The 17,917-nt window shown below is 39.7% G+C and overlaps 1 protein-coding gene across 1 annotated transcript in view; it reads left to right on the forward strand.

The window, feature by feature from the left end:
* LOC125456518 (interleukin-23 receptor-like) overlaps nt 1-17,917 on the forward strand; it is a 120,137-nt gene that overhangs the window by 92,351 nt on the left and 9,869 nt on the right. The window contains exons 13-14 of the mRNA XM_048539697.2: nt 5,525-5,656; nt 14,324-14,423. Coding sequence (XP_048395654.1) covers nt 5,525-5,656; nt 14,324-14,423 — 232 coding nt within the window. The remainder of the gene's footprint in view (nt 1-5,524; nt 5,657-14,323; nt 14,424-17,917) is intronic.

Raw genomic sequence — 17,917 nt, forward strand, 5'->3', positions numbered from 1 at the left:
GCCTGTCCTGCTTTGGTTCTCTGCTGCTGTCTTCTGCTAATGTGAACTATCTTGAAAGACAAAGGGAAGAGTCTTAGAGAGTGTGTTGCAATGTATTTTGGTGAAGTCTATGCCTGAAAGTATGTGATAACTAAGATATTAGTGCAAGCCTTGCTGCATTGAATGGGTGAATTGGAGCAACTGAATGTTAGGCACAAAAAAGTACTGATTGTTAAAGATTGCTTATGTGTAAGTGACACGATTGTGGTATGTTGAGTGCTGTTTGGTTGTTGGGTAAGAGTTGTTAGTTCATTCAGATCCAGAGGAGCTCTGGCAACACACACATTTGCACATGTTGTAGTCTGGATCTATTGATAATGATGGTAGAAATGTTGACTTTTCTATCCTATGGCTGACCAGAAATCTCTCTCACTCTAGTTGCAATAGGAAGTGAGCGAGCTGGACAACCTCCAGCTCCTTTTTCTTTTTGAAGTATGATCCCTGTCACACAAGGGAAAAGCTCCTAGTCCCCAAAACTGGCATTGTCAATTATTTTAGCTCCAAAATTAAGGTCATGTGACAGCAGTAGTATCAAGGGCAGCATGGTGCCTCAGAGCACCAGGGACTCAGGTTCAAAACCACTTTCGGGCAACTGCCTTTGTGGAGTTTACACATTCTCCCTGAGTCTGTATGGGTTTCCTCTGGGAGCTTTGGTTTCCTCCCACAGTCCAAAGATGTGCAGGCTAGGTGGATTGGCGATGCTAAATTGCCTGGAGTGTTCAGGCATGTGTAAATTAAGTGGGTTGGATCTGTGCGGGATGCTGTGAGGGTCAATGTGGACTTGTTGGGCTGAAGGTCCTGTTTCCACACTGTAGGGATTCTATGATCTTCTATGAAAAGTTTGACTTTGGAAACAGTGCTGCCATTTTTTTGTTTTGGTTGCAGTTTGTTCCTGAATTGCTTCTGGAAACCTGAGTGTAAGAGAATCTGATTCATTTTATGTGAAATTTTTGTTGCTGGATCCCCATCAGCTACTGTCTGATAAAATGGAATTTGCCATCAGCTAAATAGGCAGGCATGGTCAGGGATTAGTTATTGTAAAAACATTAGTACTCCTGACAAAACAGCACGCTTAGCACAGCAGTGATGTAGTTGCCTGCTCAAATTATGGAGTGGGTTAGAATCTGTGATATTCCTGACTTCTGATTCTCATTTTTTCACCTAATCCAAACTGATACTTGACAATTTCTTTTATCAACAAACTTGTTATTGTATTTATTAATAGAGAGACACATTGTATGGGAGACTTGCTGTGTGCATGTTTCAAACTAATTCAGAATATTGAGATGCATCCACCAATGGTTGATATCATACTGAAGGCCAGGCTTAAAGGTCAACTACTCTCGTGGTCATAGTTTGCCCATGATTGGAACAGTTTGTTCTTCTGCTAATACTGCAATTGATTGACTTACATACAACTTTGGAGAGGATGCAAACAATGTTTATTCGAAAATTCTGTTGGATAACATTCCTTTCTAATCTTGGATACTGGAAATCTGAAATCAAAATGGAAGCAAGTCAGACAATCTGTTAGAGAGATAAACTATTAATCATAGAATATCATAGAATCCCTACAGTGCAGAAGCAAGCCATTTGGCCAATCAAGTCTGCACCAACCTTCTGAAGACCATCCCACCCAGACCTACACCTCTGCCCCATCCTTGTAACCCTGCATTTCCATGACTAATCCACCTAATTTGTGTAATCCTGGACACTAAGGGCAATTTAGTATGACCAATCCATCTAACCTACACCCAAAGTCATAGACCTGTAAAGCATGGAAACAGACCCTTCCGTCATCTTTGGACTGTGGGAGGAAACTGGAGCACCTGGAGAAAACCCATGCAGACACAGGGGGAATGTGCAAACTTGACACAGACAGTCGCCCAAGTGTGGAGTCAGACCCGCGTCCCTGGTGCTGTGAGGAAGCAGTGCTAACCACTGTGCCATGCGCTGCCAGAAATGGTATTGATACTTGAGGAAGGGATGGAAAGAGAGGAGACCATACCTGCCTATTTAGCTGACAGCAAATTCCATTTTATCAGACAGTAGCTGATGGGGATCCAGCAACAAAAACTTCACATAAAATGAATCAGATTCTCTTACACTCAGGCTTCCAGAAGCAGTCCAGAAGCAAAGATGTTCAGTAGTCAGGAACCCCACTTCATCCCAGATTTAACAGCGGGACCTGAGTACTATTTGTAGGATCTGTCTCCGTCTGTGACTACTTTAAGGAAAGTAACCATTCCAAGCTAATTAACCAAATATAGAGTTGGAGGAAAGATAAAAGTGTGTATGGAAGACTGCCTAATGGACCAGAAACAAAGAACAGGACTAAGCTGGACGTTTTGGTAGGCCACAATTAGTGGAATATCACAAGGGTCAGTGCTGTGACCTTAGATATTTACTATCTATTAACTTTGAAGACAGAATAATGTGCCTGAATTTGGTGAAACTGAGCTAGGTGGCTGTGTAACCTGTGAGGAGAACAGAGGCTGCAAAAAGGGACAATTAACTGAATGGCAACAACGCTGCAAACAAAATATAACGTAGTAAAGTGATTAGAATAGAAAAACAGATCTTTTAAAAGTCACGGGTTTTAAGTCTTGTTGTTGAGACACTTGGATTTACTTATGCAAGGAACATAGAAAGTTAGAGTGCAGGTACAGAAAGCAATAGGATGGCAAATGTCACAAGCTCTTATTGCAAGGTAATTGGAGTACAAAAATAAGGAAGTTATGCTGTAAGACCGTAATTGGTGTGCTTTGCACATGTTTGCACTCTCTCTAAAGAAGGAAATGCTTGTTCTAAAGGCAGTGCAGCAAAGGTTCACTAGTTTACTTCTAGAAGTGAAAGGTATTGTAATGTTGCATGAATCTATGATCAGGCAAGCACATACCTTTGAATACATAACTCTTTAAGAGAGTTCAGTCATTACATCAGACTTACACGCAGTATTCTTGTATCAATTCAGTATCACTGAGTGGGCAATATTTTTTATAAAGGTAGAAGTTCCATCTGGAATAGCTGCTCGCTGTACTTTGCACTCCATCATGAAACTTAATTAATCATCTCACAGCTTGAGCCCAGACTATACTAATGCCTGTAATTGTGTTAGAATGTATTTTATTGCTATCTGTAAATGAATCTTCAGGTGCTTGTTCTCAGAAATGACACAGTGGCAGTGTTCAATTACAAGAGTTGGCACAATAGTAAAACCCAAAGAACATGGGTTGCCCCACATTTAAGTACATATTTGTGCCTATACTCACTTGAGCTCAGAAGAATGAGCTCAGATCGAATGAAAACGTCTATTATTTGAAGGGTTTTGACAAGGTAGACAGAGGTTGTTTCCTTTGAGTGGAGAATCTACAATATGGGGCACAGCCTCAGTATAAGAGGTTAATCGTTCAGATCTGAGGAGAAGTTGTGAATCTTTTGAATTGCCTAGCTCAAAGTGTTTGTAATTCTTCATTGTTGAGTATACTTAAGGCTCATTTCTCATTCCTGAATGCCTTAAGAAAGTGGTGGTGATCTTTAATTGTTGCAGTCCTTTTCACTGGATCCCTACAGTGTGGAAGCAGGCGAAACAGCCCATGAGTCCGCATTGACCCTCCAAAGTGCATCCCACCCAGACCCACACCCTATCCTATTACCCTGCATTCCCTAGGGCTGATTACCCGTGCAGACACAGGGAGAATGTGTAAACTCCACACAGGTAGTTGCCAAGGATGGAATCAAACCCAGACCCCTAGCCCTTTGGGGCAACAGTGCTAATCACTGAGCCACCGTGCTGCTTTCTGTACCTGCACTCTAACTTTCTACATTCTTTATATGAGCATATCCAAGTTTCTCAACATCAAGATTTAAAACTTACGACTTTTAAAAAAAGATCTATTGATGTAGCATCCAGAATGTTTTTAAAAAGGGAGTTCCAGGATTTTGCCCCAATGACAAGGTGAAGGAACAGCAATTACTGTTCCAAATTGGGATGGTGTATGACTTGGAGGGAAAATTGATGGTGGTGTTCCCAAGCATCTGTTGTCCTTGTCCCTTCAGGTGGTAAAGATTGTGGATTCGGAACGTGCTGTCAAATGATCCGTTGTAAGTTACTGCACTACACCATGTACATACTTAGGAAATCAATGGGCAGAGAGAATTAGAAGTTAGAACATAGAACATAGAACATAGAACATTACAGCACAATACAGGCCCTTCAGCCTTCGATGTTGTGCCGACCTGTCACACCAATCTGAAGCCCATCTAACCTACACTATTCCATGTACATCCATATTCTTGTCCAATGACGACATAAATGTACTTAAAGTTGGCGAATCTACTACCGTTGCAGGCAAAGCATTCCATTCCCTTACTACTCTCTGAGTAAAGAAACTACCTCTGACATCTGTCCTATATCTTTCACCCCTCAATTTAAAGCTATGACCCTCGTGCTCGACGTCACCATCCTAGGAAAAGGCTCTCCCTATCCACCCTATCTAACCCTCTGATTATTGTATATGTCTCAATTAAGTCACTTCTCAACCTTCTTCTCTCCAATGAAAACAGCCTCAAGTCCCTCAGCCTTTCCTCGTAAGACCTTCCCTCCATACCAGGCAACATCCTAGTAAATCTCCTCTGCACCCTTTCCAAAGCTTCCACATCCTTCTTACAATGCGGTGACCAGGACTGTATGCAATACTCCAAGTGCGGCCGCACCAGAGTTTTGTACAGCTGCAGCATAACATCTTGGTTCCTGATCTCAATCCCTCTATTAATAAAAGCTAAAACACTGTTTGCCTGCTTAACAGCCCTGTCAACCTGGGTGGCAACTTTCAAGGATCTGTGTACATGGACACTGAGATCTCTCTGCTCATCTACACTACTAAGAATCTTACCATTAGCCCAGTACTTTGCATTCCCGTTACTCCTACCAAAGTGCATCACCTCACACTTGTCCGCATTAAACTCCATTTTGGAGTTGAGGCAGAAGATCTGCCAAGACCTGATTGAAAAGCACAGCAGACTCATGACCACTACTGTTTTAAATTTTGTGTTAAAACAAGAAGACACAGGTTCAAAACTGGTTGGAGTTAAACTTGAAATGTTTGTACTTTTAACTTCGACCTCACACAAGCATGTCCATTTTTGGATGTTAAAATTAGATTTAATGTTTCAGGTCAAAGTGAAAAAGCTTTTAAACAAGAACAGAACCTGGAAAAGGGGGAATTGGAAAAGAATGAATGAAATGTTTGTAATAGCTTGGAAGGCAGGAGTGATTACACAAGTGATAGTGCAAGGCAAAAGGAGGTGATGTGACAAGAACAGGTTTGTAATGAAAAAGTAAGGTGGAGGAATAAATGATTACAGATTTCCTTAGTATTCAAAGTTTTGGCAGTTTTGATGGCATAGACATTATTAGAGTCAATTTGAACAGAAATAAATATGGACCATATTGTTAATTAAGAATTTTTTTGTACTTTGTCAGATAATGTCATAAATCCAACTGTGAGGACTTATTGGCTGACACTTGGTTTTGATGATGTTTACATTGTGTATATGACTGCCACAACAGCTGCAGGAGAAGGGGTCAAGGGAGCAGACTTGACTATCAGGCAAGGTAAGTAATGCATTGCAGGAACTTTTAACATCAAGGGCACCATATGTGAGAGTGAGTGGGGAGAATTTTTTTATCATAACTGTAGGCTAGCTCTGACATGCTCTTTTTTAAACTGAGACGTGTTTGAGGAATTCAACTTGTGGGAAATTTGTGTGAGTTACTGGCCATAAGATGACAGGTATGTCATTCAGTGAGGCATTAAAATGTTGAAGATACAGTTCTGGTATCTAGAGGGGAAGAGAAGCCTGTACAAGAAGGAAGATCAAACATTGACAATTTGAAGTTATTAGACCTTGAGATATTGGATTTTAACCTGGGTCTACTGTTGCTTAATTGATGTAATATATTCTCAGCACTGAAACAAATTTGTAAATGTCTTCATGTTCTCCGAGAATGAATGTTCCTCCGGTTTGTTTTCTTCGAGGTGTTGGCTTCAAGAGACTGAGAGAACCCATCTTCAGGTTCTGTTATAAATCCATTTTCCTTCTCTCTGCTGTGCCCAAATGCAGTAGGCTGGATAACTTCCAGCCACATTTGTGAAACTTCTAGAAATGTGCAACTCAAACAAGAGATGTATATCTGACTTCTAATGGATTTTTATAACAATGTTAGTTTCAGTTCAGACCGATTGTTGTTTGTTGATGGTGTCATGAATTTGGCTAAAACTGTTTCAGCTATCTTAAGTAGTATTTCTCCTTTCAAAATATTTAATGCCTGAAAGCTCACTGTTTTTTAAAATCAGATGATTGAAGTCTCATTATTGATAGATGTAAAAATGGACTATCCTCCCCAACATCAGGAACAAATACAATATTTTTTGGTTTTGGTAAATGCTCCATTACAATATAACTGTAAACAGACAATACAAAAATGGAATGACATCAGACATGCAATCTGCAGCATTCCCTTTGTCTTAAACTGGGTCCAAAACCTGCTTTGGGAACCTTTCTGAATTTTAACCATTCACTGCTCAGTTTGAAAATCCATGTTCCAAATTTGAGCATTTTTGCAAAGTTGATTTCTAGGAGATTGATTGGTGATTGTCTGACATTTGCGTGCTACAGGGTATCTGCATTTGCATCCTACAGCCTATTCTTACCAAATGTTATTTCAATCTAATTGGATCAGTTGAAACTTGGTATTGATCCTGTATCTCCCAGTGGTAACACCGTTTATACCTCACTCATATGTCCCTAATGGTCTCCACTATGAGTGGCTGCTGTTCATCATGCACCCCTCACTTTTCTCTTTTGTTTAAGGAATGGCTTTTCTCCAAACTGTTCCACTTTCCCTGGAATATTACTACCATCAAGTGGATATTCAGCTTCTGCTACACTCCCCTGTGGCACTTTCACTAAATGAGGCCTCACCCTCTTTTCTCCTGGCCTGTCTGAGGACTACTTAGGTTCCCTTGGAAATTGATCATGGAGGTATCTGTGCTTGGGAAATCCAAGAATGAAAATAGAGGCAAGAGCTCCAAAGGTGTATCCTTTCAGAGCCCACTTTGTAGGAAACCTTTATTTTCACTTACACCGATCACAACCTGCAGACATCAAGGGCTGGTCTCAAGCCTCCCACAAGATCTAACAACCCTCCCAATGTTCACCCTCATTCCTTCCAGATTGTCTTGTTGAGCCTTATCTTACCTCTTGATCTCTGGATTGTCATCTCCCAGATCAAATCGTATTGTCTCCCAATTGCTAGGAAGCATTTCTCAGGATCCGCAGCTTCCGGCCATTGCTTTCTTGCCCGTCATTTGGCTGCTTGTCAATCTGACCAAGATAACAAAGTGTGGGGCTGGATGAACACAGCAGGCCAAGCAGCATCTTAGGAGCACAAAAGCTGCCATTTTGGGTCTAGACTCTTCATCAGAAAATCTGACCAGCTGCCTTGCAGGAAATAGGCAAAGAAAATGATAATAAGCTCCTGCAGTTAGTATTGATGGGACATCCATGTCTCTGGAATTTTCAATTTCCAGGTCTAAAAGAAAAGCTACTTCTGTTTCTTCCCATCCCCATTAATATCAGAGCCCCTTTATATCTGTAGTGGATCAGTCACTAGTGCAAGCTAATGTATCCCACAAAGACAAACCTCCAAAATTCATAGAGGTCTGAACCTTGTTGCTGTAAAAACTGCATAACTCCAAATGGCTTACATAGTATTGAATGCTGTTTGGACTCTGAAATGTCCCAATTACCTTTCAAACACTGATGAACCAGAAAGTGGCATCTGCATTGTTTACCTAGGCGACCTCCTAGTGAACTGCAACATATGGGAAACACATTTAGAGCAACTAGAATCCATTTTCTGGAAAATACATTCAGCTGACCTGGTGGTCAGACTTGCTAGCAGTAGATTGCTTGGGCTCAAGTGATGAATCTTGGACACCTGGTGGGTCAAGATTAAGTGTGGCCGAGTGTTGCAAAGGTAGAAGCAGCGAATTCTCATTCCTATAACAAAATAAGAAATTATGAAGTTCTTGAGAATGTACAAATTCTATCAGATGTTCCTCCCAAACTTTATTACAGTAATTCATTGCTAACAGTCCTACTATAAGAAAAAAAAGCAAAAGTAGTTTGGACTCAGAAATACCAAACTGCTTTTGAAAAGCTGAAGGCACATTTTACTAGTGAGCCTATATCTCAGCTTCAAACTTTGAACAAACATGAAAGTAACCAGCAATGCAATTGTCATCAGACAAGGGTTGTTCTCCCTCAGGAAGACAAATCCAGACCAAAGACATCAACTGGATATTTCTTCAAAAACTAAACAAACATCTAAAATGGTACTGCACAGTAGAGAAGGAAACCCTCAATTCATTTTTGGCCCTCAAATACTTTGAGACATATGACTGGAATACGTACAACGAAAACAGTCTGTATGGACCACAACCCATTAACTTTTGTGGAAAAGTAAAAGACCAAGAATGTTAGGTTATTCTGTTGGAACTTGTTTCTTAATGACACAAAATCACCCCCATTGCCAGGAAATCAAATGTAATTGTAGACCCTCCGCAGAACATTTAGAAACTCGGTTAGAGTTGAAAATAATATTAACCAAGGCTAAGAGAATGAATGTACTGTGAGAGTGTCTGCTGTATATATTCAACTCTTGTTCACTCTTTATAGTGAAATGGGAATGAATCTTGAATCATTTGACTTGGAAAAGGTAAAGTGTTGCAACCACAGATCTTAATCATGAAGTAATGGGGACATTTTCAACTTGTAGTTTCAAAATGTAATTTCTAAGAAGGGTGATATAGCCAAAAATGGATGTGGATGTAAATTAAATGTTTCTCTGAAGAGAGAGAGATAGACTGATAGGATATAACACCAAAAGTGTCAAAGAAATTTTAAACAGACTGGACTATCATTGTTTGTGACTATAAAGATAACAAGTGGCTGATGACACCCTACTCAACAGCAAGCCATCCCCTGTGAATTATATCCCAAACTGCAGCTACATTGTGTTTTCCCTTTTGAAGAGTACACAAGAATAGGTATTGAAAAGTAAATTTCAACTCTGCTTGAGTGGACTAGTGGCACGAAGCATTCTTATGTGTGCCAAACTGGGTTTCAATGTTAGCAATGCTATTGATAGTCACAGTTGAAGAAATATCACCTAGTTACCTTGCAGTTGAAAGTCTCCCTAATTTTGATTGCTGCAAACCAGGTAAAATAGATACATGACAACATAGGACTCTCATCCTCAATGCTGGAATTCAGTATAATCAAACATCAGAACGACAACTTCAACCAGTCTGCAAAACTGAGGATCATGCAGCTGACTGTTCACCTACCAATGTCAACAAGACCAATATAATCCATTGGACAACAATGTCCAACTGTTCTTCACAAACAATTAAAACACTGTTCATGTATCTCAAAATATTATCTTTTTGGACTCACATCTTATTTTTAATCTGTGTGTGTGTGTGTGTGTGTGTGCGTGTGTGTGTGTGTGTGTGTGTGTGTGTTAGGTAACTAATTCTTCTCTCATTTAATAATTAACAAAGTCCCTCATTTTATTAATTCAAGAAAAGCTGGTTAACTTGGATTCTTTTAGAATAAAAGTCCATTTGCATCTTGGAGACGGATGTCCCTCGAGGAACGTATCATTTTAAATAAAACTTGTTACAACCAAGTGAGGTTGTGGACAAATAAGGAAGAGGAGCCAGTTCATCTCTCCTCAACTGGGAACTTAAAAGTTTGAGATATCCTGTCAGGAACCATAATAAATTGTGGAACATCGGCCAGGGTCTGGTCGAGATAGGGGAAAGGGTTGCTTGGGAAAGGAATTCAGAAATCTGTCGCAGCCCAAGCTAACAACACTGGAAATACTGAAAAAAGCTACCTGGCCAATAGGAGATGCTGAATCCCATTTCAGCAGAACAAGGTAGGCAAAGATTGTCATAACAGTCACACCAGTCTGTGTAACAGCATGTGGGCAGTGAAATTTTGAATGGTTTGAAATGGAGTGTAGGAGGTCAGCAAGGGAGACATTAGAGATGTAAAGTCTGGGAGTGACTGAGATGTGAAAAACGTTTATCCTGACGATGGAGGTAGTGTAGTGACGCAGAGAAGCAGTTTTCAAATTTGCTTCTGGACAAGCTTGGACAGGTTATGTTTATTCCCATTTCTAGTTTCTCTAAAATAGTGGTGGACTCTTATCCTATAATCATTACAATTCTTGTGTATATCCAAGTCAGGATTGTATATGATTTTCAGGGAAAATTAGAGGTGATGTTGTACCCCTGACATTACTGTTGTTGCGCTTCTCAGTGATGGAATTTACAGATCTGAGAAGTGATCAAGTAGGCTCACTAAGCTGTTGTTATATTTCCTGTGGATAGTAAATAGTACAATTATAATCCGTCATTCATCAGCTTAATAAGGCAGGGATCTATAAGGCAGACAGACGCCATTCAAAAATAAACAATTATTGTTTTTTGAAATTCTAAGGATTATCCATCTGAGAGAGTGCCCTTTGTTATTAAAAGTGGCAAACATTACGTTGCTTCTGGCATCTAGACCTTGTATTCATGTCTGGTTAAGATTTCAACAAGTTCATGCGTCAAATTGTTTGAACAGAAATTGAACTGTGTATTGACAAATATGTTAATTGGCAATAGATACAGTTATAAAGTCATTGAGCTGTACAGCATGGAAACAGACCCTTTGGTCCAACTTGTCCATGTCCACCAGATATCCTAAATTTAATCTAATCCCATTTGCCAGCATTTGGCCCATATCCCATTAAATCCTTACCATTTGTATATCCATCCTCTACTGGCAACTCCACCACTTCCTCATGTCCTACTCTCTGTGTGAAACAGTTGCCCTTTAGGTCCCTTTTAAATCTTTCCCCCTAGTTTTGGATTCCACTATGCTGGGAAGAAGACTTCGGTGTTTTAATGATAAATGCCTGCATAGTATTGTATACACTTTGATAGAAAATGTAGATTATAAAATGAAAAATGTGAAAAATGGGTTTTAAAATGTTGATTTAATCATAACTTACTAACTATGCGAAATTAATGTCTGTGGCTAAAAATGTTCATATATGGGAAACTAATTGTTTTAAAGTGTTTTAAGTAGAACACAGCTCTATATGTGTGTACTATCTTTAATTTCAGAATGATATCTGCTTGTCTCAGCTCAGAAAAGTGTAGGGTCAGGTAAATTGTAGTAGTGCTTTTGATTTGACCTTGCACATTTCAGCTCCAATCACAGTATGGTCAAGGGTCCTTATTTCCCAGAACTGAGTTTAAAGCTGTTTTGCTGTATATCTTTCAGAATAGTTGAATTTAGTTTTTGTGCTTGTGGTCTTACCACAGTTGGATGAAGTCCTCCAAACTCAGCCAGTTAATAAACTCAGTCTTGATATATTAGTGATGCTTGAGTTTTTATATTTATATGTTTATCCAATGCAAAATAGTTCTGACCTGAAAATACTGCCACGTGGAGCCACACAAACCTGTCAGCGTATTGCGTTTACTCTATTCTCATCTTACCTTTATTTTTCAAAACTTCTATGTGTGCGACAGCTGGATGAACAAAACAAGTTGTCATTTGTTCAAGCTAGATTGCTCTTTATTGATTACTTTTTTCATCACTTACTGCTGATCCTGATGAAAGCAATATGATTAAAATATAATTTGTTGTGAGTAAGACATAACTGATGGTTTTCCATATTTATTAGATAAATGGAATCCATGTTTTGCTCTCCATGTGGCCATTGTCTGCTAATGGCTTTTGACATACTGATAACTGCTTCATTTTAATATAAAGCTTACGCAGGCATTACTTCTCTTTTGAGTGCCGATAGGAGTTACCAGTCTTTTGATAATATAACTATTGAAAGAAAACATGTATTAATTGATAGAAAAAAACACCCAATACTTTAGGATTGCTTAAATAAACCGTCTGTCAATAAAGACTTTACTCAAGTGATTAATATCTTATGCCACAAATATTGCCATTCAAGAAAGAATTGGAACTGTCCATCAATGGGTACCACATTGTGAAAATGATAGTTTGCTGACATATGTCAGTTGTGAGGGTTCCTGCAGATGGGTCCAATGAAGCTGCAATACATTCTTAACAATTTGGCCTGTCTTTGTTACCCCCTACTCTTTTGTCAAGAATTAAAGGAAGAAGGGAATTACAAATGCGCTCTGTCTGAAAAGAAGTGGTACTAGGAGGTGGGGGTTGGTAACTGTCAAACATTCAGCAGTTGGCAGGAAGGCTTATGCCATAGCAGGTGACTATAGCAAATTTTGAAAAAAAGTCAAGATGTCATAATTGAAAAACAATTTTTACAACATCTATATGATGTTAGAAGTCCCACCAAACACCAGGAAGCCTGCTGGAGACTAGCACTGAATTCAAATCTTAAAAATAAAATGTTAAAACAGGAAACATTCCTCCTGCTCTCAATCTCTCACTATTCATATTCCATCCATGCCAACATATTCCTATACTTTCCAATGGCCTCTCATGTCCCTGTGTCAATCTATCCATTTTCCATGGCCCCTGCTATATTCTGTTCCAATTTACTTGTCCCCATGATCTCTTATCAATAATCTTCATGGCCTCTTAAAGCCATGATGCCACTCATATCTTCTACCAACCTCCTTCCCTTTTGATGCCAACTCCCCTTTATGCTCCTTAATGAGGGGACATCGTGACAGAAAAGAAAGTTACCAGTCTTTTGTTGATGTAACTATTGAAAAAAATCACACATCAGTTTTACAAAAAAGCACCCAATGTATTTGGATTGCTTGAATAAATCCTTTGTCAACAGTTTACTCAAGTGATTAATATCATATGTCACAAACATTGCCATTCAAGAAACTGTTGGAACTGGCTATCAATAAGTACCACATTGTGAAAGTGATTGTTTAGGAAATCAGTCATGCAGCACAAATATTACAATGATTTTATATGACTACATTGAAATAGAACCATAGGATCATAGAAATGATGCAGCACAAAAATGGGCCATTTAGCCCATGCCAACCCAAAGACACCCAGGTACCCTTTCTAATCCCACCTCTCTGCATCTTACAGCATTTAAGGTACACATCCAGGTACTTTCGAAAAGAGTTTAGGCTCTTTGCCTCCAGCTCCAACTCAAGCAGAAAATTCTAGACATCCACCATCCGCTGCTTAAAAAAGGTTTTCCTCATGTCTCCTCCAAACCTTCTGGCACTCAGCTTGAATCTATGATCCCTGGTTTTTGAACTCTCTGACCAGGGTAACAGATTCCTCCTGTCCTCTCTATCTCTATCCCTCATAATTTTGTACACCTCAATCGTGTCACCCCTCAGCCTTCTCTGTTCCAAGGAAAAAACCCAACCTCACCAGATTCTTCTCGTAGTTACAATCTTCCAGTCCTGGCAACATTCTAGCTAATCTTCTCTGCATTGTCTCCAGGGCAATTATGTAATTCCTGTAATGTGGTGACCAGACTGCTCAAAATACTCTAGTTATGGCCTCACCAGTGTCATACAGTTTCATCATTATACCCCTACTTTTGTTTTCTATGCCTCTACTAATGCAGGAGAATATTCCATATGCCTTATTTACACCTCTATCTACCTGTACTGCTACCTTTAGGGACCTGTGCACTTGCACACCAAGACCTCTCATTACATATAACCCTCTCATTACGCTTCTTTTAACAGTTTGGCCTCCCTAATGCATTACCTCACACTTATAAGAGGTGAATCCCATCTGCTACTTTCCTGCCCACTTCACCAACCCATCAATATCATTTTGGAGTTTGCAGCTATCCAGCACATTATCCAAAACATGAAAGATTTTGTGTCATTTTCAAATTTCCCAGTTGTGCCCTCAATGTTCAAGTCCAAATTATTAATGTACAAAACAAATAACAGGGATCCCAACACTGAGCCAAAATACTGACTCTCTCATGTCCCCATGACCTCTTATCAATCATCCTAATGTCCCCTTAAAGCCATGATGCCACTCATATCCCCTTCCAAACTTCACATTATTTTCTTCGCAGCATTTTTAGTTGCCAACTTGCGATAGTTGTTTGCTTTCAATCTACTTAATTGCATTTTTAAAATATATTAATATTTATGAAAGGTGATAATTATTCTTTATTTTAAATTGATTTCTTCATTGTTGGAAATTTTAGACCATTACAGCATTGCTCTTCCACTGCAGCTAAGTGTGGCAATAACCATTCCATCGGCTTTTCTTTTAACTCTGGCATTTGCAAAATCAGTCAGACAAAGGTAAGTTACTTGCTTTGATCAAACAGAATATTTAAATTGCACAAAGTATTAAAAGAAAATTGTTTCTGTTAGAAAATGTTTCCTTTTAATTCAACTAAAATTAAGCCAATGCACCAAGTCTAATGGCACAATTCTCAATGCAGGGTTGAGATAGTTCATCTCAGCTAGGGTGATGATATCATAGAACATAGAACAATACAGCGCAGAACAGGCCCTTCGGCCCTCGATGTTGCAATATCACTGTTCAATCCAGCCACAAATCCTACATCCTACCTAAAAACTCAAAATCATACACCTACTCTGCAAAATTGCTCTCTTCCATTCATAATCTGTTCCTACTGCCACTGAAATGTGAGCTGGAATTGGGGACTTGAACCTGAGTAATCAGCATGAAATTAGTGGGATTGAATTGACTGGCTGTTTTATATGCTTTTTGATTTAAATTTTCATTGGTTGTACTCCAATTCCAAATATTTCCCTTTTGGTGGAAAATTTTAAATCCCATTCTCTCTTTGCCTATAAAATCAAATGCCCCATATCTATTTGCAATTCTTTTAAGTTCCACCCGAGTGACTTCAGAAACAATGGGCTCCTCTGTGATTGTCCTCAGTAAAGTGGCAAACAGTTAGTATCCAGGTTTGTCAATAAGAATGTCAACTGAGGCAAGGAATCAAGAGTACTGTGCACACCCTTAGAACTTCAGTCATCAAGGGTTTACACATGGGAGGATAAAAAAAGGGTGGGAGAGAGGAAAATTCATTTTAATTCAGCAAACATATCTCACAGGAATCTCCTTTTGTAGGCTTTGCCATTGCTTACAAGAAGCTCCATTAACAGTAGGCCAACAAATAATATTTGAAACAATTCAGAGATGACTTATTAGTAATGAGAGCTTATTGAACTGTCTGCACTTTTAATATTATAGCTGAAAGTCAGTTGAAAATAAACTTAACTGTTAAAGATAGAAAGTTTCCCTCAGAAAAAGTCAGCATGTGCATTGTTGCTGATGGTTACAACATTAACAAATTAAGTTAGTGGATGATTATTCCATATATTTGTATGTTGCTCTGGCTATAAACAATTTACTGTATTTTTCCAAAAAAAAGATAAATTATTAAAACAAAGAACAATAACATGTGCCATTTGAAATGTTTTTACTTGCATATTGTGGCTTCCCTTATTGGTAAGGATAAAGCATTTCTGAGAACAGGAAATTCAAGAGGAGACATAGCACCAATAAGAGTTATCAGATTTTGTAAAATCCTTTTGCATGAAGGTGAGAGATGTTTTTAGAAATGGAAACTTGTCCCAATATCAGCCACACAATGATTACATCAAGCACTCACAGATGCCTATATACAGAGAAACGGCCTGTTACTCAGAGTCTCTGAATTTCCATAGTGTATCTTTTGTGACCGTTACTTTGACCAGGTTCATTCTCATATCATGGGTAACATTTTAGACCACCAATGGGAGGACCAAATGGAGAGCCTGAGCCTGCACTTGACAGAAAACAAATTAAGACTTTTTTTGGAGCCATCTCTCAATGAGGTCATTGGTATGTTCCTCATGCTGCGTACCAATTCACAGGGCTGGCAACGGTAAGCCCTCAGCAGCCTTACTATGAGAGCTGTGCATTGGTGTAACAGGTAGGAAAATAAAAGTCTGTGAAATCATTCCATGAGGGCCTATATTCCTTCACCAAGTAACCCTTTATTTACATATGCATAGTACATGACACTGACCTAGCTAGCACTGAGCCGGCTCCTAAGTTGACCAAAACTTCTGAAACTCCTGTTTATATCTGTCAAACAGGGCTTCTGATTGGTCCAGGTTAACAGCCCCAATCAGGGAACTCATATTCTATGAGATCTACCTGGTTGACATCATTCCAATTTCTATATCCCTCCCCTTCTAATTCCTGGGACATTAGCCTGTTCTTTCTTCTGTAGTTTCTTCTCGGGTGTTTTCGTTATGAGGTTCGGTTGGTCTGATTCTGCCTCGGATATTAGCAGCATGTACTAGCCCACCTCTTGCATGCAGACCATATCGGCTTAAACTCATCGTCTTCTTCTTCTTCAGGCATCAAGGCTGCAACATTTGCTGTGTCCATCTCATCTTCAGAAGTTTCTTCGACACAAAGCAGATGGGGAGAATCCTTAGGCTGTCACAGCCTTGCCGGATGTTGTTAAGGGGGTGGGTATATTTTTCTCATGCCCTGTTTGCTGAAATTGCAGCTTGCATGTGGCCCATGCGCTTGTTCAGGACAGCCTCGCCTACCTGAATTTTGTATGGCACGGGACCTGACCTCACATCAGCCATGCTTTTTACTCATGCAGGGCCATTTCCATGGTTGCAACACCCAACTTCATCCCCAAAATGAACTGCTTCTCTTGCTTAGAGGAATCTTGTGTCTGGCATTCTTGGTTGGCATTGGAACTGACATTCCTGATTCTGTTTCACCCTCCCCACCAAGTCCAGGACGATCAAATTTAACCTGGTGCAGAGTCTTCTCCCAATTAGCAACTCTGCTGAAGTTTGTAGTTGCATGAGGGGTGGTTTTACAAAGAAACAGGATCAGGGACAATTTGGTATTGAGTGCCTTCAAAGTGTGGACTGCTCTTTCTGCCAGACAATTGGATGATGGATGGTGTGGAGCTCTCCTTGCATGCTGAATATCATTCAACTTTAGCAAATGCTTGAAATTCCTGCTGGTAAATTCCTCCAGGGGTCTGTGTATTTCAAAAGATGCCTGCAACTTTTCAATAATAGTACCCATGTTTGATGAATGAACTTTATGCACGTCCAATTACTTTGAATGGGAGTTCACAATAACTAAGAATCTTCAGCCCATGGAAGGACTGGTATAGATGATGTGTAACTGAGTCCGGGGTTTACTCGGCCATTTGCACGACTGTGAGGGAGCTGCTAGCAGTAATATTTGTCCTTGTTGATACTCTGGACACTGCCTCACTAATGTGGCTATGTCAGCCTCCAATCCTGGCCACCAGACATAACTTCACACTAACATCTTCATTTTGGAAACTCCTGGATGACACTGGTGGAATTCAGAGATTGCTGGTCAGTGAACCTTGCTCAGGATAATCACTGTTGCTCCCCATAATAATATGCCATCCTTTATGATGATCTGGTCTCATCATCTGGATCCAGAAATGTTTCAAATCAGGTTGTGATGGTCCATTTGTTTTCCCCATCACCACCAGCTGTTTTAGTTTTGTCAGGGTGGAATCTTCTTTGTCCACAGTTTGATATTGTCAGGGGGTCCAGAAAGTTTTTAAAACCACAATGGACTGTTCCAGTGGCAGCACCACTGGTGATGTATCTGCCAACAGAAGCCATCCGTATTTGCCACTTGGCCTCTTGGATAGTGTTCCAACTTGAAATTGTATGCACTCAGAATAAAAGCCCACTGCTGATTTTGAAATGAAGCTATGGGTGGCATGGACTGTCCTCATTAAGCAGCCCTAGCAGAG

Source organism: Stegostoma tigrinum, chromosome 8 (genome assembly GCF_030684315.1).
Source record: "Stegostoma tigrinum isolate sSteTig4 chromosome 8, sSteTig4.hap1, whole genome shotgun sequence".
In the NCBI taxonomy this organism is placed as follows: Eukaryota; Metazoa; Chordata; class Chondrichthyes; order Orectolobiformes; family Stegostomatidae; genus Stegostoma; species Stegostoma tigrinum.